The 24,707-nt window shown below is 39.2% G+C and overlaps 1 protein-coding gene across 26 annotated transcripts in view; it reads right to left on the minus strand.

Moving 5' to 3' along the window:
- Window positions 1–24,707, minus strand: part of KCNMA1 (potassium calcium-activated channel subfamily M alpha 1) — a 612,911-nt gene that overhangs the window by 243,455 nt on the left and 344,749 nt on the right. For all 26 annotated transcript variants that reach the window (XM_042456625.1, XM_042456624.1, XM_042456616.1 and 23 more), the window contains exons 4-5: window positions 23,222–23,315; window positions 21,646–21,757 (exon numbers count right to left, since the gene is read on the minus strand). In XM_042456625.1, the coding sequence (XP_042312559.1) occupies window positions 21,646–21,757; window positions 23,222–23,315 (206 nt within the window). The remainder of the gene's footprint in view (window positions 1–21,645; window positions 21,758–23,221; window positions 23,316–24,707) is intronic.

Here is a 24,707-nt window from a genome sequence, read left to right on the forward strand (position 1 = left end):
CTTGCGACGCCGGGTAGTTTTATATGTCTCCGTCCGCGCACCCCCGGAGGGGTTGTGATAGACCAAAATCTTACTCGGAATCATCGCTACAGCCCTTCAGGGTTAAACAACAAAAAGACAAGAACAAGCCCAACAAAAACAGTTTTCCAAGCTCTATGCAAAATCAGTCTAAATGTATGGCCAAAAAAGAAAAGGAAAAGGAAAAAAGGGGGGCAAGGAAACAGAGGGAAAAATAAGAGGCCTATTTAAAAAAGAGAGAAAGTGTTGATGATCAGTCTCTCATGCTGAAAACATGTAAATTGTGAATAGATTGGGGAAGCGAAAGATTCTAGATTATATGTTGTACCAAAATATTATGAGACAACATAAAGTGGGAGTAGTAATCTGAAAACCAAAAAAGGAGAGGGAAAAAAAAAAGAATTTTATGACTTCTGTTCCCTAAAATATAGAAGGTAAACACCAAAAAGAAGACCAAATTGCTGAGACAGAAAGTCTGGCTGTGCAGATGCTCTTCTGAATTGTGCAAAACCAAGGCTTAAAATGCATCTCCTCCTATCCGGATATTGCCATATAAGCTCCTTTCATACCCCCTCCAACCTGCTTTCTCCCCATCTGGAGAAAACAGTACAGATTACCATTCCTCTAGAGAGAGAAAAATAGATGATGCTTTGATCCACAAACTCACAAAATGTATTTGGTTGTCACGGAAATTGTTCCTTTGACAGTATTACATGTCCTCTGTTAGGTTAAAGCTCATGTACCGCAGTGAGGTCACATAATCAGCCCACTCTTATAGGATTTAGTCCTTATAAATTGGGGAGGGGGGACTTCTTGAACTAATCCTCAGTTAATGACAACTGAAGTACCAGATATTTTAAGCTATAACAAGGAGTAGGCATAAACAGGCAGTATTCGGTGAAGTTGTGGAAATGGTCAATATTTATACATTTCGTGCTTCCAACTAAAGCTTCCATTCAATGTACTCAGGTTAAGATATTGATCAGGAATATTTAAAAAAAAAAGTTGGGTGCTACTCTTTCATGAAAAAAAAAGGCTTAAGCTTCACCACAGATATATACAATCCATTATGAATTCAAATGCAGCATTCTTTTCTTAAGCTCCACTTTCACATAAAAACTTGCCATTCCAACCCCAAAGCTGAGCTAATTCAAGGGATTGCTGGCCCCAGTACATCTGTTTCTCTTAGCAAAAGCAAGGGACAGCTTGACAGCGCCTATTTGCCACGCTAGATGCTAGCTACAAGAAACTTTCTAATTCAGAGAATATATATCTCTCTCTTATATAGCAGAAAGCAATAAGAGGTGTTGTATTAATCATGCTGATCTGTCTTGAAAAATCAAATCTGTTGTGGTGGGAGGATAATAAGGGTGATCATGAGACAGGCCATGCCTGAAGCCCTTTCTGCTGCATGACATAGGGCCTGCCATTGTGGTTGGTCAGAAAAACCAGGTTTTGTTTTCTCCTCCTCCATCTATTCCATCTGTGGCAGTAACAGATCTCTACCCTTAGCCCTTACTTACCTCAGGGACCTCACTCCTTTCTCCTGTTGTGTGGCCATACCTTATTCCTCAGGCCATATTAGATAAGGAAAAAGTAGAGCCTTTGTGATATCAGCAATGATGTCACAAATCCCCTTCCCTTTGATTGTTAACTATGCACAATTTTTCTGAATGTATGGGATTGTGTTTATGGCTGCTGATGTTGCAAAAGTCTTGCCTTTAACCTGAAGCAGGTAAAGCCAATCGTTTTCCTATGCACTTCCTAAAGCATACAACAACAATAACGATCCTAAGGTGGACATTTTCCCATCTGAAATGAAGAGCCATCCTGTTCTATGTTCACAAGGAGGCTTAAGAATTGAATCTTTCTTCGTCACGGATAATACAACTATCAACAGCATCTGACGGCAGCAAAAGAACCTGGGGAGTTATGTAGCTGACACCAATCAGACATTGTTTGTATTAACCCTGGCTTCCTACTTGACTCAGAAATTGGCAAGTGAGTACAAGGACAAAGTCTAGGACAGTGCTTCCCTTGCTATCTGATATGGGGACCAGAAATTACTGTTTTCCATTATGCCAGAGATAAGTATTAGATGTGTGCCCAATTAGACACAATTGTATCTTTCTTTCTAGGAATCTAGAGAGTGGCAGCCAATAGACCCCTGGCAGAGATCAGCACTGGTTTGAGTAGCACTCATCTAAGAGATGTCATCTTGTATCTCTATAAAATCATTGCCAAAGTAAAATTATTGGTCTTGTCCTTTAGGTCTTTTGTTATTTAAGTTCTTATGTTATGAATATGTATTATTCTAACTAGACAGAATAAGTGTTTTATCCTCCACCTTTCAGAGAAACCCGGATAAGCCCACTCATTACTCGCTATCGGCTATTTGTTCTGGAAAATTCTAAGAATTTAGTCTTAAACCACAATCTTTCTTAGAGCCATTTCAGATGTACAGAGAAAAACAAAGAGAAATCCAATCATGTGTAATTCTATAGCACAAACGTGTGGGCTGTTTGACCAAGGACATTTAATTATATAGTAGCAGAAAATACAGAGAGGTATAAAGCCTCTAAAGGATGCAGTGGCTCAAGTGGTTAAGATGCTGACTCTGTTGATGCAAGATCAGCAGGTTGGCAGTTCGAGGCCCGGGTGCCACATGATGGGGTGAGCTCCCATCACTAGTCCCAGCTTCTGCCAACCTAGCAGTTTGAAAGCATGCAAATGCAAGTAGATAAATATGTACCACTCTTGTGGGAAGGTAAATAGTGTTCTGTGCAATCATGCTGGCTACCTGATCACAGAGCAGTCTCTGACAATGCTGGCTCTTTGGCTTAGTAACGGAGATGAGCACCACCCCTAATGGTCGAACATGACTTGACAACCTTGTCAACAGGGAATACCATAAAGCCTCTAACTAAAAACTATTAATTAATTGTTTCACTGACTGCAGGAATCAATTGATATGCATATTTGTAAAAGAGAAAACCTAAATAACAAAATTGAAAACTAAAAATAGTCTATTGCTCTGCCAACAGAGAAGGAGATTAGCAGCTGAATGGCACTTAGGTCACTGGAGGTTTCTTGGTACTCATAGAAGCAGCTGAAGGAGGTGCAGATCAGCACTGTTCTGCCAAATTGAGGTGTGGTTGGGTGGAGAACATCAGCAATGCATCAGGACATCAGGCACAGAACATCAGCAGTGTTCTGCCAACAATGCAAGCTATATGGACAGTGAACAAGGATACACAGAACCTTAAACTCCCTAAGCACAAGTCCACAAAGAGCCCAAAGTTAGCATAGTTGCTTCCTTCACATTGATCTTAATGGGAAGGTGAGAAAAGAAAAAGAACAAGGAAGTACATAAAAGTTCTCCTCCCATATACAGAGACACCTCCACTGTCTTGCCTGCAGCAAAACAAGAGGGCATAAGAAGGTGATAACTTCACCATAGACGGTCCCATGGACAAGACTGCTGTGTTAATTCATTTCCCCCCTGATGTTTTAAATTACTGGTTGACATCAATCCAAGCTGCTCTGAAACTGCAAATAGGCTCTGCTACTGAGCCCAGACATGTTGCTGCTCACGTCAGCCACAAAGAGTCATATGATATGTAAGTGACCGAGCTGGGTGCCAGCAACTAGTAATATATTTTGGGCTGTTTACTACAGTTGTTTCTTTCTCTCCTGGAAGCTCTCTAGGGACTGGCACTGGTTCATGGCTCATGGACTGGCTCATGGAGCGGCACAAGTTCATGGCCCGCCTGTTTGAATAGTACTGATGTAAAGCATCTCATCTCCAAATGCCTGCCAGAAAAAAAACAGGTAGAAAAAGCAGTACTATCAAGCACTTGAAAGGAGGGCAGAAGGTGTATCCTGATTGCTTTAGATCTTCAAAGATTTCATACATACAGAAATCTCAAGGAGCACCACATATTCCGACTGGAATAGAGACATTTCTGGAATGAATCTGGGAACCACTACTTTCCAACATATTTTACCAAACCAAGAGGTACTAGAAAGCCAGGAGGAAGACAACAATGATGTTTCATTACTCCTTCAAAGAGCAAATAAACAAACCTCTTCTTTTCACAGAACAATTCGCCACAGAAGCAAAGAAGTGATCTCAGGATGGAAAACTGGAAAAATAATCACTTCTCTTCTCTGTCTGCAACTAAGGGTACATCTACATTGTAGAAAAAAATTGACACTACTTTAAATGGTGTAGCTCCATCCTGTGCAATCCTGAGATTTGTAGTTTTGCAAGGTTTTCTTTTCACCCTTCTCTGTCCAAAAAGATGCCTCATAAAACTATAAATCCCAGGATTCTGTAAGATGGAGCCATAGCAGGTAAAGTGGTGTCAAACTGCATTATTTCTACACCCAGAGACTACCAGATTATCAAGATTAGTTTTATGGTTGTACTCTCCTCTCTCCTGCATGCAGACAAACCACAAGCCACACCTTTCCTTTCAGAGGCAAGAAACACAAGAAGGGTTTTGTTAGAAGACAAATAATTCTATCTACTTTCAGCAAAGTTTCAAGAAAACAAAACTACATGGTTTCATCCTTCTTTAAATCTCCCCAAAAGAACAGGACGTTTTCCCACTGGACATCAGACTTGCCAGCTCAGCAACAAAATGGACAGTAAGTGAAAGAAAACTGATTTAGTATTCTGATACTAAATTGTTTTTTAAAAAATAATAATAATAAAAGAGCATATAAAATAAGGTTCAGGAAGGGACTCCCTCAGGACTATCCATATGCATGATTTCATACAAGTACAGCCCTGTATAAAATCTGATACTGGACCATGAAGCTTCCTGAGAACCCAACCATTATTTTTATTATTTTATAAATAAAAGTTCATCTTTTTGTGAGGTTTTCAGGCTATGTAGCCATGTTCTAGAAGAGTTTCTTCCTGATGTTTTGCCAGCATCTGTGGCTGGCATCTTCAGAAGATGCCAGTCATAGATGTTGGTGAAACATTGGGAAGAAACTCTTCTAGAACATGGCCACATAGCCCGAAAACCCCACAAAAAACTATGGATGCTGGCCATGAAAGCCTTTGACTCCACAAAATGTTCATCTCTTTGAATTTAAGAAAATGTGCTTGAAACCATGATAACAACTTCTGGTTGAGCTTCAAAAACTACAAGGGCTGGAGAATAAGGTTTCCAGTAACCAGGATCATTGTCCTCTCCATCATTAGTAGGAGCAGAATAAGTGAGGAATAAAAGCAGAGCCATCAACGAGATATAGGCCTGCTGTGGCCTGTTGCAGACTGCCAAAATAAAGCTGCTTCGGTCTCTTTGGAGGTATGCTGTTTAAATGATGCATGCATCCTAAGAATCTGGAAGCTGCACCAAAGCTGTACTCCAGTGCTTAGGAATGGAGTGTGGCTTTGGTGCAACCTCCGGACTCTTAGGACCCATGCATCATTTAAACAGCATACCTCCTCCAAAGAGACCCGAAGCAGCTTTATTTTGGCAGTCTGTAACAGGTCATAGTTAACAGGAATACTAGCCTTCTCTGCTAGAGAGTATCTGTGTTGTATTTCAAAGGAATGAATAAAAATTTTGTAGCAAAGAATTATATGTACCTCACTGCATCACAAATCCCAGTATGCTACAGAATGGAGTCAGGATTCAAGTGGTTACAAACTGCTATAATTGGGTAGGATAGATATGTTCTAAATTCTGTGTAGGACAGGAAGATAAATTAACATGATTTCTTTATAGCAGCATTTCCCAAACTTTTCTCCTCCAGATGTTTTGGATTTCAGCTCCCAGAATTTCTGACTGTTGGCCAAGCTTGGTGGTCTTCTGGAAATTAAAGTCCAAAAAACTTGAAAGACCAAAATTTGGGAAGCACTACTTTATAGCATTTCCAGTTTGCCATTCTCAGATAGTAGTTTCAAGCCTGTTTACAGAGTAAAACTATGCAAACAATTTAAAAGGTGTCTTGGCACAACTAGCAGTGTGTTACTTTATGGTGTCACCCCCCCCCCTTTAATCTGCTCCTAAACCACACCACACAGAATCCTTAGCAAAGTTTTTGTACTAATGTTACTCATAAATCATAATTCTTGTATATATATCACTGAATGTAATAGCAAAATTATAACTATACTTTTAAATTGCAATACTATATGCAGAGCCTAAATGTATTTCCGTGTGCATACATGTGGATAAAGTAAAAATTTGGTTATGTGTGGTGTTTTAAAAGAAATTTAAAATAAATTGGCTCAATTTTAGAAAATACTAATAGGGCATATTCTGATCTTATCTCAGATCCAATTACTTTTTTCACATTTTACTAAACTGCTTATGATTTTTAAACATTTTTAAAGACCTGCTTGCCAGTGTTCCCAATATATATTTTTTGCTCCTAAATGGAAATGTTATCTCTCTAACATGTATAAAATGACCAGTTCACTAAAAACATAGCTTTATCTGGGCCAAAGCAAAAGGGATTAGCTGCATGCCCTGTGGTTATATCAATTTGCACATCTTTTTCTCTCTGCAAACCAATCTGGCACTGTGAGGAGTTCCGACTTCTAATATAATTGATTTTCTCCCCCAAGACTATCTGCATGTCCAGCTGAGAAAATATTCCTTCCATATCCACAGACTGTATGATCCCCAAGCTACAAATGTCCTTTCTGTAAATACCACCCTGTTAAAGGATTTTCTAGACTGTAAAAGATAAAAAATAATAAAAAATAGTGCCACCATTGCATACCCAGAAGGAGACAGTACTGATATGTCAATAGCTAGTGAAGGGCACAGAATGTGAGGAGGAAGTTGAATGGAGATAAAAGTCAGTTGGTTACTGCTATAGTGAAGAAAGAAGCAACAGAATAAAATAGGAATAGGGCAGCAGGAATCATAGAATCATAGAATAATAGAGTTGGAAGAGACCACAAGGGCCATCCAGTCCAACCCCCTGCCATGCAGGAATCCAAATCAAATCATCTCCGACAGATGGCCATCTAGCCTCTGTTTAAAGACCTCCAAGGAAGGAGACTCCACTACACTCCGGGGGAGTGTGTTCCACTGTCGGACAGCCCTTACAGTCGGGAAGTTCTTCCTAATGTTGACGTGGAATTTCTTTTCTTGTAGCTTGCATCCATTGATCCGGGTCCTAGTCTCTGGAGCAAGTGAAAACAAGTCAGCTCCCTCCTCAGTATGGCATCCCTTCAAGTATTTAAACAGGGCTGTCATATCACCTCTTAACCTTCTCTTCTCCAGGCTAAACATCCCCAGCTCCTTAAGTCATTCCTCATAGGACATGGTTTCTAGACCTTTCACCATTTTACTTGCCCTCCTTTGGACACGGAGGGGTGGAAACTAACTCAGAGTTAATATCCAGTCAGCAATTAAGGACATCTGGCATTATTATTATTATTATTATTATTATTATTATTATTTCTTACCTGCCTCTCCCCATTGATTGAGGTGGGAGACAATAATTAACAAACAAACAAACTAAAGTTAAAACACACATCAATTTGAAAGGACAAATAAAATGTGCACATATCACTACAATTCCCATCATTTAAAATTCATGGATTAGTTGCTTATACTGGGCTCATTTTATGCTTACTTTCTCCACTGTTAATTTCTTGTTGTTATATCTTTGATTTATTTATCATACATTTACTACTCAACTGCACTGACATATATTATAGTAACAATAATATAGAACAGTTGTTGTTTTTTTAACTCTGGTCCTTTTGATCTTAATGTTAAACTTTGATATTTGATGTTGTCTTGTTTGATTTTGTTTTGCTTTGGAATGCATGAATAAAATAAGCATATTTAAAGCAGATCCCCAAAGAAATGTCTGCATAAGGTGAAACTGCAAAGGGGAAGGGAGAACAGAGACAGCAATCTGTATCAACATTCATCAGAAAATTTGAACTGTCCCCTGTAACTAGGGATTAGAGGAACACATAAAACCAAAAAAAAAAAAAAGCCTTGCTGCCTCTACTAACAGAGGCATGGCCTATAAGGACTACCGTGCTCCCATCTCCAGATGTTCAAAAGGAGTTGGTGTTCGGTTTGGAATCCGTTGCGCAGGATAACATTTGTTGTTCTTTTTCTTTTCAAAAACAGTTTACATTTTTAATTCAAAAGAAATGACAAGAAACAAATTGAACCAAAGCGACGAACACATTTTTTCTTTTAAAAAAGATGACAGTGTCTGAACTGCAACATTATGCTTACATAGACTAGATCAACATTCTCATGGTAAGTGCTAATTGTGTTATATCATCCTTCTGCTGAATATCAGTGTTATGCAACCATCTAAGTATCTACTTATGTGCTTTTGCATTCTCCCATAGTGCAGAAAGGAATGCACAATAGCTGTTTCTGCAACCCCAGTTAAGTGCTACACGGGAGGAACTAAATAACCTATAGCTATGTATTATTCGAGAATGTCCAATTACAGGTGAAACAGTTTCTCCTGCTGTTCTGCAGCTGTGAACCGAATTGCACAATGGCCAAAAACATATGTATGTAGAAAACTCCAACAGGAGGTGTCCCCTTCTGTAACATTTCTCTTTCTTTCCTTTACAAATACCGACAGTAATTGAAATCTGCCTGATAGCCTGGAGATTTTCTATATATTCCATTATAATAACAACTTTTGTACAATCTCTTTTGTACAACCGGAGGAAATGCTCTGATAGAGGATAGCTGTGTATGCCCCTGAATGGTATATGAGACAAAATCATGCCAAATCACAGAAAAATTAGATATTTTGTCTTTTCATTTAGCTAATGCAAGCTGATGCATCAGTTTTCTACCCTCACTATTTGCCACAGTTCCGTATACCACAAAATGAACGTCAGATGCATTGCAGTTTTCCAATTCCTGTTTATTATCCTGTGAGTTGCCACTTTCATAAACACTACTAATTCCAGCTTTTGCATTTGAATCTTCCCAAACCATTAATAGTGCTAGTGGTTGTGTGGCATGTATAGATTAATGGGTAATGTTTACCTTGTATCTTATTTCACACATATCTTATTTCAAAAGTGCAGCACAGGAAAGCATTCATGACATGAGCTCCTCAAGGTAAGGATCTTCTACTTGAGTGCTTTTCTGGAGGAAAATCCCCTCCACACTCTTTCTAGCCATACCTCCAACAAACTCCCACCCTAGAGCCAGATCAAATAGATCCCATATGGAAGACAAAAATGCATGGAAACAAACAAATGAACACCTACAAACACACACACAAAAGGCAGGGGTGTCGGTCAGCCTACAGATCTAAGCCTACCAACTCTTACTGAATGAAATTAAGGAAATGTGCATCCAGAAGCCAGTCCCTGTGATTAGCAGGGGATGACAGTGTGCAGCAGTCAAAATTAATTGTTTGCATAGAAGCAGCAGCAAGAGGTGGAAATGATGCCAGTTATTCAGCTCCTATTTCCTCAGTACCATCATCTAAGATGACTCAGAGGTTCACTAGCTGTCATCCCCAATCATTTTAAATTAAAGCCTGCTAAGTTAACTATTCTGTGTCACAATCATTCAAGGTCCAAACTAGACGTGATGGAAACAGCTACATGTCTTTATCCACATGTCTATCCCACTTACTATTAAAGTAGAAGGGGGGCTTTTCCACATTTTTTAATGAAAAAGAGGACTGAGAGTGAGGGGATCTCAGCCTGCCTCCATCTTAATTCTCTGCATTTAGCTGCATCAGGAGTTTTTGCTGCCCAACCCAACTCACTTGCAGTACTAGAGATGGGCTGGGAGAAAACTGTTTCAGGCAAACAGCACAGCAAGGTTAGACAAGGTTTAGCTTTGTTCACCTGCACATCTGTATATGCTTTTTTAAAAAGCTCTTCCACCTACCTCTTAAATATGAATATTTATTATTGCAATGGAGGAGGATTATGGTTTTTATTTATATAATTACTACTGTTCTATGTATTGTATTTTATCCTGTTGTAATCCCACCTCGATCTGCAGGGAGAAGCAGGAAATATAAAATTATTATTATTATTATTATTATTATTATTATTATTGCCTTTAGGCATTTGTGGCTGTTTTACACAGCACAGAATCTAATGAACGTTCATCATTAACTTCAGTCCTTATGAAATGTTTTCAAATCACTAGGTTTTTAAATATATAAATAAACGGTTGTCTTATAGGAACAGGCCTCTAGGTACCTATACCTAACAACTGTTATGATCTCCAATGGATGTCAACAAAAACGTTACGTGAGGCCTAATTATATTCACTACTACAAACCTTTAAAAGAAACTGGCTTCCAGAGAAGAAAGAAAGAAAACAGAGTTGTTCTTGTTTTGCAGCAATTTCTGTGTCGAGCTATGCGCTTGAACCCATAAAGACATAATACTGTCTGAGATCCTGAGGTTGCTCTACTCGGCCCTGAATGTACTCCATTTTGTCTTATTTGGAAATTAAGCAAGACCAGTAATGGTTATTACTTGGGTGAGAGACCATAGGTAATACTACTGGTAATAAAGAATCCCAGCTGAAACACTCAAATGACAGTCATAGTTGACAATACAATTAATCTATGATCTGACTAACTCTTATCAAATGTTGTATGTTTTTCTGTGTTTCCCACACTATTCTCTCTCTCTTTCTGGCTAATTAACTCCTCCTAGTTAATTCCAATTACTTCTACTAACCCTGCTATTCAATGTTACTATTCAGTACTTGTATCATAATAGGCCTATGCTAAACAAGCATGTGCCACAGGTCTTTGGACTGGAGTCAGCAAAGCCATCTGTGATATCAAGAGCCACATGTTAGTGTCAGGTGTCACAGTTCTTTGAACTTCCACTGGCCTATTTCTTTTGCTATCCCAGTATTTGCTGTTCAGATGTCACTGATGCAAAATTTGTCACATACAGCTGACTGCCTAGATGCTCCAAGAGACTGGTACACCAAAGAGTCCCAGAAGCTTGCAGACTTCATGCAGAAGCAGGAAAAAAGGAGAGGCAGGAAAACAAAAATACTGTGAAATATGAATAGTGAAGGGTGTAAATATGGTGAAGGTGCCTATATAACCACATTGCAAAGACCAAGATTCAATTCTTGCACAAGCAAGCCCAAAACCTGATCCTGAAGAGGAAATCTGCATGCCCCTTGGGTAGATGAAATTGTTGGAAAGTTACTTTTAATGACAACTTCCAGAATCCTGCAGCCACTATGACCAATGGTGTTGTAATCTTTAAGAGCACATTTTCAAAGTTCTGGATGTAGACAATATTATTTACAGGAAATATGTTTCTCTCATAGCACAGTATGCTCTTGTAAGAAACACTCTCTATCACTCTTCTCCATATCAAAAATCTCCCCCCTTTTCCTGTCTGTGCAAAGGTTCTGCCTTTGTACTTTATCTCATCAGGTATTCTATGTGACAACTTGAAGAGGACATTTTAATATTTCATTTTCTCCCCGCTCCTACATTTTATACTTCAGAAATCACTGAAAGATTGGGTTGTTGACTTGTTTGGTTACAACATATATCCACTTTTTGTACTTTCATGGACTAATACACACACAGAGAGACACACTAATCTGGTCTCTAATCTTGTCTTGCATTTATTTTTACTAATGCTATTTTGTTTTTACAAAAGCTATGAAATAACATTCAGAAATAACTGTACAGTTTTCTCCTTAATGGAGCACCATTTCAGTATGCATCTGATACCAAAGCAAGCAAAGATTTTAGAGAGGTAAGACAGAAGAGGCTATGCACTGAGCATTTTACAGGCACTTTCAATACAAAATTACTTTGAAAAAATAATTGGAGAAATATGGATATTTGAATGTATGAATTTTAATATATTCCTCCCAATCTATCGAAAAAAAACTTGTAGTATGACATGTACAGGGAATACTCTTTAATTTCTTGCCTCCTCTGATGGTCTATTTTCCACACAAATCCTCAACCCCGGCCTAGATCCTTCTGGGTTCTATTTCTTGACCTCATGGCAGAAATGGCTGTTTGCTCTTCCCAACTTCAAAACGCTTTCATGAACTAACAGGAATGGAAGTTAAACAGTTATGTTTGTAGCTCAGAAATATCAAAAATGTAATACAGTGAGTCCGTGCCATACACGGGCTTAACTTCCACAGCTTTCAGCATAAACTGAAGTAATGGGAGAATCTAGTGGATGGTCCATGCACCTCATGGAACCATGTCCATGCACCCCATTATTTTCAATGGCCTGTGAGCATACACAATTTCCCCCTTACGCGGGAGTGGGTGGGTCTGGAATAGATCCCCGGATAAGGGAAGGGAGCACTGTACATCGCTGCAGATGTTTTTGACATCCAAGCATTAGATGCACAGTGGTGGTGTCCACACAGACGTAAGGCAACATTCCTGCCCTGTTCCAGCCCTGATCTGTTTTGATGACACCTGGGGTGAAAATGGATGAAACACAGGGTGATTCTATGGAATAAAAAGAGTCCCTTTTCACTTTGTATAAGGGCAGAAACTCCAGAGAATCCTCTGGGAGTTTAAACTTCATGCTGGGATGGGGATGGGGTGGTGGTGGAATGAGCCACTGACCTCTTCTTATCTGAAACTTCCAACTCCCTGCCACAGTATATTCATTTTCACATTGGTGCAGTTCCTATGCTGCCATTCCTTTTACAGACATGCAGATTGATTGCACATACATGCATTAGCCCAACAATATCATCAGTTCAGTGCACCAACACTCAATAGGATGGTTATTGCCCCCACAAGCCATAGGAAAACATAGGGAGAGGGGTCTCCTGGGGAGTGTGCAAACAGTGCAAACTTGGAAAACTTCAACAGGAAAGAGTAAACCCTTAAAGTAAATAAAGTTTGGCTACCCATCCTGAAGAACACCAAAACCAGGACTCAGCAAATGCAAACAAGAAACCACTCAGGGTCAGGGGCTTTCCCAGCAGACAATGATCACCAATTATCAGACACTAATCCTCTTTTCCATATCCTCCCACCCTGAGGTTCTGCCATCAACAACAGAACAATTCATAGATTAACATGGGAATCATTCCTCCTAACCCAGGATCACACAGTACATATATATATACCCACTCTCTTCCAGGTCAGCATTCTCTGAAGATGCCAGCCACAGATGCTGGTAAAACATCAGGAATAAACTCTTCTAGAACATGGTCACATAGTTCGAAAAACCCACAAAAAACTATGGATGCCAACCACGAAAGCCTTCGACTTCACAGTGCTTCTGGAATCAGCCCATTCTGGTCATGGTTGTACAAACATCTTGTCCTCCCTGTGGATCCAGAAGTCCTGACAATAAGACAGGTTCTCCCATTAATGCAGACACAGCCACTATGTTGCAACAAAATGAAGAGGTTCCATTTGATGTTGAGTATTCAGCTTATATTAACTGTTCTAATGAGAGCTGTGTAATATTTACTCTATTGAAACACCCCCAAAGAATTTCTAGAAAAACAGTGTTGTAAAGAATTCCTTCTTTATCTTCCCCTTTGCTTTCAAAATTTTTAATCTTGCCTTCGTACCTTCCTGTCCGAAATTTTGTTCTGTCTTGTACAGGTATAATTTAGTTAATGCTGTCTAGTTAAAAACAAACAAACAAAAACACTCCTTTCTGCAAAATAATTTTAATTCCATCCAGCCATCTTTTTCTCCTTTTCTATCTAGCTGGAAGATTTTTATTTGCAGCATTTGTACTGGGAAGATAGTGGGAACGGGCTGGAAAAACTCAGACCATTGGTGATGGTTGCAGCAACATCTCTGCAGTAAACAATAAATCCAGAGTTGGGAAAGAATGAGATTCTATTCTAGTCATTCCCCCTGTAGCTGTGTGAGCCTTCCTACATTACGCAGCTAACTTCAGAATCCCATACTGAGCATGTGTAAAGAGCAAAACAGTGAAAAGGGAGCAAAGCATAAGCTGAAAGCTGCATATGGCACACCCACATATGACGTGGGTGCACTTTATGGACACATAGAGAGAAGCATAATAAATATTAATGACAAACACTGACATCTATGTGGCAAAAGTATAACTTTCTGATATTTGATATATTAGTGGTGATTTCAATAACTGAGAATCTAGTCTGATTATATTAATATAACATTCCTTTATCTGTTGTTGTTGTTGTTGTTGTTGTTAACTGCCTCAAGTTGATCCCGACCCATGGTGACCCTGTGGATGAGATATCGACAAGACCCCCTGTCCTACACTGTTCTTCTTGGTTCCTGCAAACCCATATCCGTGACCTCCCTAATACAGTCCATCCACCTAGCATACAGCGTTCTTCTCTTTCTAGTATCCTCCACCTTTCCTAGCATTATTGTTTTTCCAGTGAGTCGTGCCTTCTCATGATATGTCCAAAGTACAACAATCTCAATTCTGTTGTATTGGCTTTCAGGGAGATTTCTGGTTTGTTCTGCTCTAGGACCCATTTGCCTGTCTTTTTGACCATCCATGGAATCCTCAGAACTCTTCTCCAGCACCACATCTCAAATGATTTGATTTTCTTCATATCCTGTTTCTTAATTGTCCAACACTCACATCCATAAATAGTAATAGGGAATACAATGGCTTGTATGATTCTAACTTTTGTGCTCAATTGTATATCTTTGCATTTTAGGGCTTTTCTAGTTCTTTCATAACCACTCTTCTCCCCATTCTTAATCTTCTTCTAATTTCCTGACTGCAATCCCCATTGCTATCAATGTTTGATCCCAGATATGAGAACTCTTTTAATATTTCTATTTTTTCATTGTCTAGGGTGAAGTTGTTAGATTCATTATTTTTGTTTTCTTTATGTTCAACAGTAAACCTGCCTGTGCTCTTTCTTCCTTGATCTTCCTTAGTAGTTGTTGCAGGTCTGGGAGGTTTTCTACTAGTATTATGGTGTTGTCTGCATATCTTAGATTGTTCATATTACTTCTTCCTATTTTCACTCCTTCTTCTATGTCCAAGTCTACTTTTCAAACAATATTTTCTGCATATAAGGTGAACATGTAGGGTGATAAGATACAGCCTTGTCTCAACCCTTCAGCAATTGGGAACCATCCTGTTTCTCTGTGTCCTGTTCTGAGAGTAGTGTCTTGTTCTGAATACAGATGCCTCATCAGGACTATCAGGTATGTTGGGACTTCCATGTGTTTAAGGATGTTCCACAGACTTTCATGAGCTATGCAGTCAAAAGTTTTGCTATACTGTAGTCTATAAAGCACATGTTGATTTTCTTTTGCTATTCCTTGTTGCACTCCATTAGCCATTGTATGTTTGCAATGTGGTTCCTAGTGCCTCTTCCCTTCCTCAACCCCACTTGGACCTCTGGGGTTTCCCTCTCCATGCATGGTTGTAGTCTATGTTGCAGAATTTTGAGCACAATTTTGCTTACATAAGAGATTAGTGCTATGGTCCTATAGTTGCTGAAGTCTTTTGTGTCTCTCTTTTTTTGTGTGTGGATGGGGATGTATTCTGATCATTTCCAATCTGTTGGTCATTTTTTTGTTTTCCATATCTGTTGACATATATTAGTCAGCACTACTGTTGAATCTAGTCTAAAACACAGTGCAGAAATAATCCATCTTGACACCACTTTAACTGTCCTGGCTCATTGCTAGGGAATCCTGGGAATTGTATTTTCTGGCAGAGAAGAGTAACTGTTTCACAAAACTACAGTTCCCAGAATTCCTTACCATTAAGTCAGGGAAGTTAAAGCTCTCTCAAACTGGATTATTTCTGCATTGTGTTTTGGCACTCTGTCAACATGGATTGCAGCAGTTTGATTAAAATATCATCTGTTCCTGGTGATTTGTTTTTCGCTGTTTCCCTTATTGCAGCTCCCACCTCGCTTTTTAGAATCTGGAGTTCATCTTCATACAGCTCTTCTTTTCACATGTCCTTCATTTTGTCATCTCTTTTATATAACTCTCCTGTGTATTGCATCCAACGTCATTTTATTCCTTCATCTATACATCAGCATTTTCTTCCCTGTTTCTTAGTTATATTAGGATGAGATGAAGCTTTGGAATTTGCTTTTAACCATATACATGGATGCTTTAGTTGTTTTTGCCTCAGTAAACCTTATTTCAGTAAACAAATGTGCGGAATTCCAGCTATCCTTTTCAATCTTGCTTATAGCTCTATACAGGAGATAGCAAATAGGAAAAAAATGTGGTAGGAGAATCAGCTGCACAACAAGCTACTGTTCTTTTAATAGTAATTTTAATACCAAAGAACTACAAAGCCACCAGCACTATAATGTAAACATTTTTCTGAGGTAGCTGATCATATAGAAAAGGTGTCACTGCTTCTGCAAGTAAAGGAATTTATCAAATTCACAGGAAGTTGTTATATGGTAAAATTAAAATGTTTCACATATATTCATGTTATAGTCAGCACTCTGTATCCATGGATTCAGGCATCCATGGCTTTAAAATATTTTTTTAAATATATAATTTCCAAAAAAACAAATCTTGATTTTATACAAGGGACACCATTTTACTGTGACATTGTGTTTAATGGGACTTAAGCATCCATGGATTTTGGTATCCATGAAGGATACCGGAACCAAACCCCAGAGGATACCAAGGGTCGACAATAATGTGTTCAGTGACATCTGAATTATCCTGACTATATCTAGAAAGATCCAGAGTAACCTATGTGCCTTGTCCAGCTGTTATTTTACTTGAATGTTTATTTTTTCTTACCAGCTACAGTTTATCAATTTTATGTCAATCTTCCCCTCCCCCCCAAAAAAACTGCTTCAGTGAACAAAGAAGCCTTTGGTTAACCTGGGCATGTATGAGGAAAGGGAAGGAAGGACAGATGGATGGACAGACTTTGGACATTCTCAATCCAATATTGTTGGGAGCAGTGGGTTAGAGATGGTTTAATGGGAGTTGTCAGGGCAGCATTGTCAGTGGGCATCACTGGAATTTTATGTCCCCTGCAACTTCATGAGGATGCCAGTTGCTAATGCCAACTCTGATGAGGTGTTGATGGCCATGGGTGTTAAGCAGTGGTTCAGTTTGCCTCCAGGAAATCAGTTAGCCACCAGGAGTTTGATTCCTTTAAAGATAGAACCTCTTGACAGTACACATTTGAGCCAGCATGATGTAGTGGTTTGAGCATTAGGGTACAACTCTAGAGATGAGGGTTTGATGCCCCATTTGGCCATGGAAACCTGCTGGGTAACCTTAAGCAAGTCACACATTCTCAGCCCCAAAAAACAAAATGGAATGGGCATGGAAGATATAAAGAATTCACCTTAGATAATAAGAAAATTGAAATAGTCAAAGAGTTCCCATACTTGGTAACAAATATTGATTAGTATAGTGACTGTCAAGAAAGTAAAAGAAGACTATGGGGCTGTACAGACGGGTGGCTGAATGCCACCCCTTTTTGCCCCAGATGGAGGCTGCAGCAACCACATGCTGCGGCCTCCACAGGGAACAAAAACAAGCCACAAAAAGCAGCTTCTTCTTGCTCCCTGGAAGGGGAATCATAGGCGCGCAGTGGCACACCATGATGATGCCCCTTCTGCGCTGTTTTGGTGCTGCATCAAGAGGTGCGTCATTATCACACGTGCCATGTAGAACCGTGTGCCACACTAATGCCCTGCCAGCGGCCCTTGCCCTGCCCTCGCCCCACTCACAGGCTGGAACATTTTGCTGGTCTATACAGGGCGTAAGACAGGAAAAGGCAGCTATGAAAGAATTAGAAAAGATCCTATGTGCACAGGTATAACTCTCAATACCAAAGTGATGATTATTCAAGCCGTCATATTTCCCATCATCATTTATGGATGTGAGAATTGGGTAGTGAAGACAGCTGATAGAAAAAAACAAAACTCACAAATAAGCTAATAAACTAATAAATAAATAAATAAGTAAATAAGTAAAATAAACAAATAAGCTGAGGATGCCATGGATGGACAAGAAGACAAACAAATGGACTCTAGAACAAATCAATCAAGCATTTGGTGCTTGATTTCTCTCTTGAAGTCTCCCTGAAAGCCAGGGGGACTAAACTGAGACTTGTGAACTTTGGCCACATCATGAGAAGGCATGAATCACTGGAAAAGGCAATGAAGCTAGGAAAGGTAGAGGGCAGTAGAAAGAGAGATAGCTCACATGTCAGTTAGTTAGACTCAATCAAAGAGACCACAGGCCTGAGCCTCAAGCATCTGACCAGAGCAGTGGAGAACAAGGGGTTTTGGAGATGCCTCATCCATAGGATCACCATAAGTCAAGGTTGATTTGAAGACAGAAAACTAAGCAATCCCTCCTGGCAGCACTACCCCCTGCCCCCAAATCTTCCTTAAAAGCCTCCAGCCACATTGAGCAACTGAAGTCTGTTCTGTTGCTAATTTTGGTACAACACTAAGACATTTCCTGTCCCTTCCCACCATCAAACTAGAACATAACAGCCAGAAACAAAATTCCTTCTCTCACCCTTACTGGATGGTGGAAGGGGGCTTGAAACACCATCCTGATATGCCCATTTGACAGCAGAATAGGCCTCCATTAATCAGTGTGATTGCTGATTGCTAAGATAGGTTTGGGAGCATTTATGATCATGGCAAAAGTCCCACAATTGTGAATACATAGTATTAGTGAATACAAACCAATTACAGATCCATAACTCTGAGACCAAATCCATAACTGCAAAGAGAGGATGCCAAGAGATATTTGCAACTAGTCAGCCACCCAGTGTGAAACAGTCTACCTGTCTTGCTTTCTGTGTTCAGTTTTTGTCTGCCAGCCAAAGTACACTTGCTTTTCCAATCAAAAGCAAATAGCAAAAAAGGAGGTTATCAAGCATCTGATGGATTGTTGTGCATCACTGGTCAGAGGAATAATGTATTAAGTCACACAATGTTCTGCCTTAATATAAGGTTACAATGAATGTTTTATACTGATTTTTTTCAAGAAGAATATGGGCAACACAATTGGCTCATATTATTAGGTGGCAGCATATCATCATCATCATCATCATCATCATCATCCATAGCACTGCACAGAATAAAATAATTATAGAGACAGACTGCCTTGCCAAGGGCATACCATTTGATTTTGAAAAAAAACACAATTCTCTTGGCTTGAATTAGCTCTGTCAATGCAAATACCTGGCACTTCACACAGTTTAATAATGACACCCTTTTCCATAAGAAAAAAATGAGCTTGGTTCTGGAAGAGAATCTATGCTACATGCTGACCACTAGATGGCAGAAACACACAGTTCTTTCAATTACATTTGGTTGGAAAGGAACTACTGTGACAGTGTTGAACATCTGTAGCTATAGAAACAACAGAACAGAAAAAGACTGATCATCAGGCTACCAAATTCAAAACTGAAGTTACGAAGCTTATAATTGTTATCATATGTCACTGTCACTACTCAACCCCTTCACAAACCAATATAAATTTACAGCGCTTCATAAATAAAGGTTAATAATATCAACTACATTTTAGGTACCAAAAAACTGTTAAGTGCACATTAGCCGCAAGAAATGTTGTATCCCCCCAGCATCCGCTACCCTACTAGGAAAATGACATATACCAGCAGGTGTTATAGTAAAAAAGTGGGCCCATTAGTGACATAGGAAGGTGCCTTATAATGAGAGACCCTTGGTCCATCCAACCCAGGATTAGTGACACTGATTTACAGTGGCTCTTTAATGTATTAGTTTCAAGCAAGAATTTTCCTCCCAGCTCTTACCTGCAAAAGGGAAAGGGATCTAAACCTGGAATTTTCTGCATCCAAAGAAAATGCTCTACTCCAGTGGTTCCCAAACCTTGGGCCTCCAGGTGATTTGCACTTCAACCCTTAGAAGCCCCAGCCAGCTTGGTCAACAGTCAGGGATTCTGTGAGCAGATGGCCAAAACATCTGGAGAACCAAAGTTTGAGAAACACAGCTCTACTCTGAGCTATGGCCTCTCTCACATGCATTGCCACCCTGTGTTTGCTTGTTTGCAATGGAAGGAATTCTGTGAGCAATGAAAATTCTGTGAGCAATGAAAATTCTGTGAGCAATGAAAAGGCTTCATCCACAGAATGATGAACAGAGCCATGCAAGATGGTTTATGAAAAGATAGATTTCAAAAGGGCATTTGTACTGGAATATTCCCTCTGTGAAGCAAAAAGACCTTGTTGATTAATAAGAAATCAAGAGGATACAAAGCTGGGCCACACTAGAGTGGAGCAAAAAACAACAAATGCTCCATGGACTAAATTATTAGTGCACAAGGAGGTACCCATTCTAAATTAGAAATGAAAAAAACATTTGTCATTGTTTGCTTCCTGACTTAAAAATGAAATAGGATTTTACAATACTCAGGAAACACATGCCCTCTACATGCCCTTAAAGACCAAAGGAGTTCTGTAAAGCTTTTTGTGGCTTTCTCGTGCCCTGGGAAGACCAGATCAAGGCCGCGGTGTGTGCCGAAGCCCCAATCTGGCTGTAAAAAGGGCAGCTGGAGGCTGCCCCTTTGAGCTGTCTGTGCAGCCCCACAGTCAGATTGATTAACACAGAAGTGAGAATTTTGTTCAATTTCCAATTAGGTATTTGCAAATACCAAAGTATTTTGGAAAATTATTCTGCACACAAACAGGACATTTTGTGTTAAAAAGTTTTTGTGTGCAAATGCAGCATGTTGCACAAAAGTAAATTTCTAGAAAGTGTTTTTGGGTCAAAGTTCTGTTTTTTCCCCAGAAGCTATTTATTCATTTTATTTCCAAGATTTATATCCCACCTTTCTCTTGCAGTGAGATTCAAGGCGGTCATTAGTTTTTAGAATTAGAAACAAATTCTACAAACCCACACTTTCCTGCAAAGGTTAACAAAATCAATGGGGTTTGCACAAACAAAGAAACCTGAGGCGGGTTACAGACAGCCCTCAAGCGGCCGTTTTCCCGCCGCCACCATTCGCTGCCGAGGGAAGCCCCAGGGGCCAGACCATGAGGCTTCCTGGCGCAGCGAAAAAGGAGTGCCGAAATGGCGCTCCTTTTCAAAACGCGGAAGTGGCACCACGAGGGGCAAAGCACGCCCTCATGGCATCACTTCCGCAGTGACACATCTGGACGCTATGTGTCCAAGATGTCAAAATGGTGGTGCCCATGTGGATGGGCGCAGCCATTTACGACGCGCTCCACGCATACTACGGAGAAGGGCCGTGAGGAAGGTAAGATCCTTCCTAACCCTTATACGGCCCTTCCTAACCCTAGTACACGCAGAACGCATACTTTATGGCGGTCTGTAACCTGCCTATGGGTCCCTGGAAACAGGCTCAGTACTATGCAATTCTGGGATTTGTAATTTAGTGAGATATTTAATCTTCTCTGTCAGAAAGCACTGGTACTACAACAAACTACTAACCCTAGTATTTCAGAGGACAGAGCCATGGCAGGTAAAGTGGTGTTAAGCTGCATTAATTTGGCACTGTGGTAGTAGCCCGTACAATCACACATCTTTTACTGCGACCCAAATAATGACACTTTTGTGGGCACCATAGGCCATGAGACTACTCTATTAAGCCATGCTTGGCTTAAATAATTGTTTTCTCTTGTTCTTCTTTCTTTTTAACTTAAAAAGAGAAATTCCATTTACTTACCCAGCCAACTTCTGTTTAAATACACTGAAACAAACACTGGAGGGACTGTGAAGAAATCTACCACTGAGTTTACTTCCAGCCAGAACCACAGCTTGTCGTTGGCTGCTATGAACTGGGAAAAGAGAAGATGAAGAAGGTAAGGATACCTTGTTTTTGTTTTTTGTTTTTCTATTGGGAAGAAGGTACGGTATCATTCTTCTTTAAGAAAGGTAACACTCGGGAATTTGGCGGGAAGGCGGGGTCCATGGAAATAACATCATTTGCCATGGAAGTAACATCATTTCACACCATCTGATCAAAGCAATCTGAACTCTATATCGGTCTCATGAGAGAGACAGTTCACTTCATTACTTATAAAAGAAAGCAACAGAATGTATGTGCATGACATGTAACAGCCATTCTGAGGTCCTCTTGGCCAAACACTGTTATTTAAAAATGGCCTGTGGTCCTTCTTGGCACAGGCAGTATATTTTTCAGTGTCCTACTTCTACTCATGTTGCAATGCAGCTCAGATATCTAATGTTTAAAACTGCCTTGTTCAGTTGTCAGGAAAACTCAGCAGCCCAAAGTACAAGACATATAAGCAATATATTTCATATGCAGAAAACATTCCTGTAACTACACTTTTTAAAACTATTAATCCACTATGTAACACAAGCATGTCTTCATCTGCCCATGTATGGCATTCAATAGTGGGGGCTTGGTTCAGGAAGATGGAAGATCTAAAATCTGAATTCTCCCATATCATTCAATTGATATTGTCATTTGATTTAAATGAAGGTAAGAAAAAAATTCTTCTAGATGAGCCTTCACCAAACTAGCAGCCTACAGATTTTGTATACAAAATCATAATTCCCCAAACAGCTGGCCGTTATTATTGGTAGTGACAGAATTGCTGTCTAAGGAGATTATCAGACAGGGGGAAAAACTAGGAATAAAAGGCATACCCACGCCATAATCATTGAAACACATCACACTAATCCATGACTTATCCGGTGCATATCCAGGAATGCTCTAGCAACATTCACGTGGAAGTCCTGGGAATGGTTTAGTTGTGGGAGCATTTCTGGATCTTCATGGGATGAGTCACAGACGAGTGCAATGTGTCTGAAAATCTTTAGTATGATGGCACAGTTATGGCAAGAGTATGCCTTTTATTCCTGGCTTTTTTCCCCCATCTGAAATCTCTTAACACATCTAGACGGTGCCAGAGTGGGAAACCCTGATATAAGTACAGGGCTCATATACAAAGATGTATTGAAGCAATTCCTGTTCTCAGCATGATTTGAGCTAATACATTTCCTCCGAGAAAAACAGCGAATCAGAAGAACCTTTATAGACATGGTGTGTTCCTTTGACAAACATGGCTAATCGAAATGTTAAATAAATAAATTTGCTTAAATCATTTTGGCAACAGGCATGACTTTAATAAAGCATTTTTTTAACATCCATGGGAGTATGTTGTTAACTGATCCTTCAGGAGGCTAAACTTCTATTTCTGGATATCCTTAAAACAGATAGACAGGAAAATATTTCAGCAAGCAAGACAGTAGTAGGAGTAGATGTATGTACTTACACGCAAACCAAAGTAGAGCAGGAAGAACACGTTGAAAGCCATGTCTATCTGTAACGTGAAATCTTTGTAGAAATTCTGGCAAGATTCTATTGGGCTATTTAAGAAAAGAAAAAAGAAGAGAGTAAATTTAAAGGAAGAAAGTTTGCACAGAAGTATGACAAAAATTGAAGCTGTGGTCTCCTCATTATTATTTTTATGAGTTCAGTTCAATCATTCTGGCCTCTCTTTTGGTCCTCTCTTAAACACAAGCAGGCATTGATTTATTATTATTATTATTATTATTATTATTATTATTATTATTATTATTATTAGAAAAAGAAGAACAGTTTGAATTGATAGCCATCCTTATTGTTCACCTGTTCAATCAATAGCTGAAACAGAAACATGCAGACAATTTTAAGGGAAAACAAGCAAGAAAAACTCTCAGGATCCGATCCCACATTAACCCTTAAAGAACTGACTTCTTTCTACAGAGTACTTCAAGATATATAACAGTTTCTCAATCTAACTAGGGCTGCCAACTTTTTAGTGGCCAGTACTCCTATGCCTTTTACAGTTACTTCATCTGCAAACAATATTGGGTGGCAATAGTAATGCCTATGCTGGGATAAACTTTACCTACCATTACCTGCAGTTCAAGCTGTAATTAAATGTATATGAGCATGCTAGACTTTTGGTCAGTTGGCAACCCTATGTCACATGTTTATTTACTATAAAAAACTTCATGTATTTTGATTAAACAGTATCTTATAAATATACCATGCCAATAATTTCAGTTTATCTTTCTTTTAAAAATTACCAAATTTTATGTTATGTTTCATTCTCCCCTTCAGCTTCGGCAAATAAAATAAAAGGATGTAGTTGCTTATGAATATATTCAAAATTAGCAAACTGGGGGAGTTTTGCTTGCTATTTTATACACAGACCCATGAATTCAATAGAAAGAATATAGTACACTAGTGATAATGTAAACACAGAGCAGAAATTACAAAACTAGAAGCAGGTCTCCAAGGGTTAATTTTCACATGCACAGTAAATAAAAATTTCCTCTCTCTGTCTCAGACAGCCATTGCAAATTCCATTTTTATTTTAAAAAAATATGTTCATACAATCCAGTATCATCCTCTCTACAAACTGGTACTCTGAAATACTTCAATGTACCAGCTCATAGCTAACTGAAAAATATATGTGATTTATTTGTAATATTCCTTGAGATAGCTGGAAAGACTGTGGATTAGACCCCTCAGGTGAAGCAGCAGATCTCAGTTTGTAAGAAATTATCATTCAGTCAGTGTAAGCCTATAGAGGTCAAGAATGATACTTGCTTAGGCTGATAAGCGATTTAATACCAAGAGGAAAAAAATGTGTGATAGAGATAAGAGAAGGGGAAATACAAAATAAATAAATACATAAATAAACCATGATTTTATCGGTACAAATAAATCACTAAATATCATACCAGTTAGTATAACTGCATTGCTGCAAA

The sequence above is a fragment of the Sceloporus undulatus genome, chromosome 3, assembly GCF_019175285.1.
Source record: "Sceloporus undulatus isolate JIND9_A2432 ecotype Alabama chromosome 3, SceUnd_v1.1, whole genome shotgun sequence".
NCBI lineage: Eukaryota > Metazoa > Chordata > Lepidosauria > Squamata > Phrynosomatidae > Sceloporus > Sceloporus undulatus.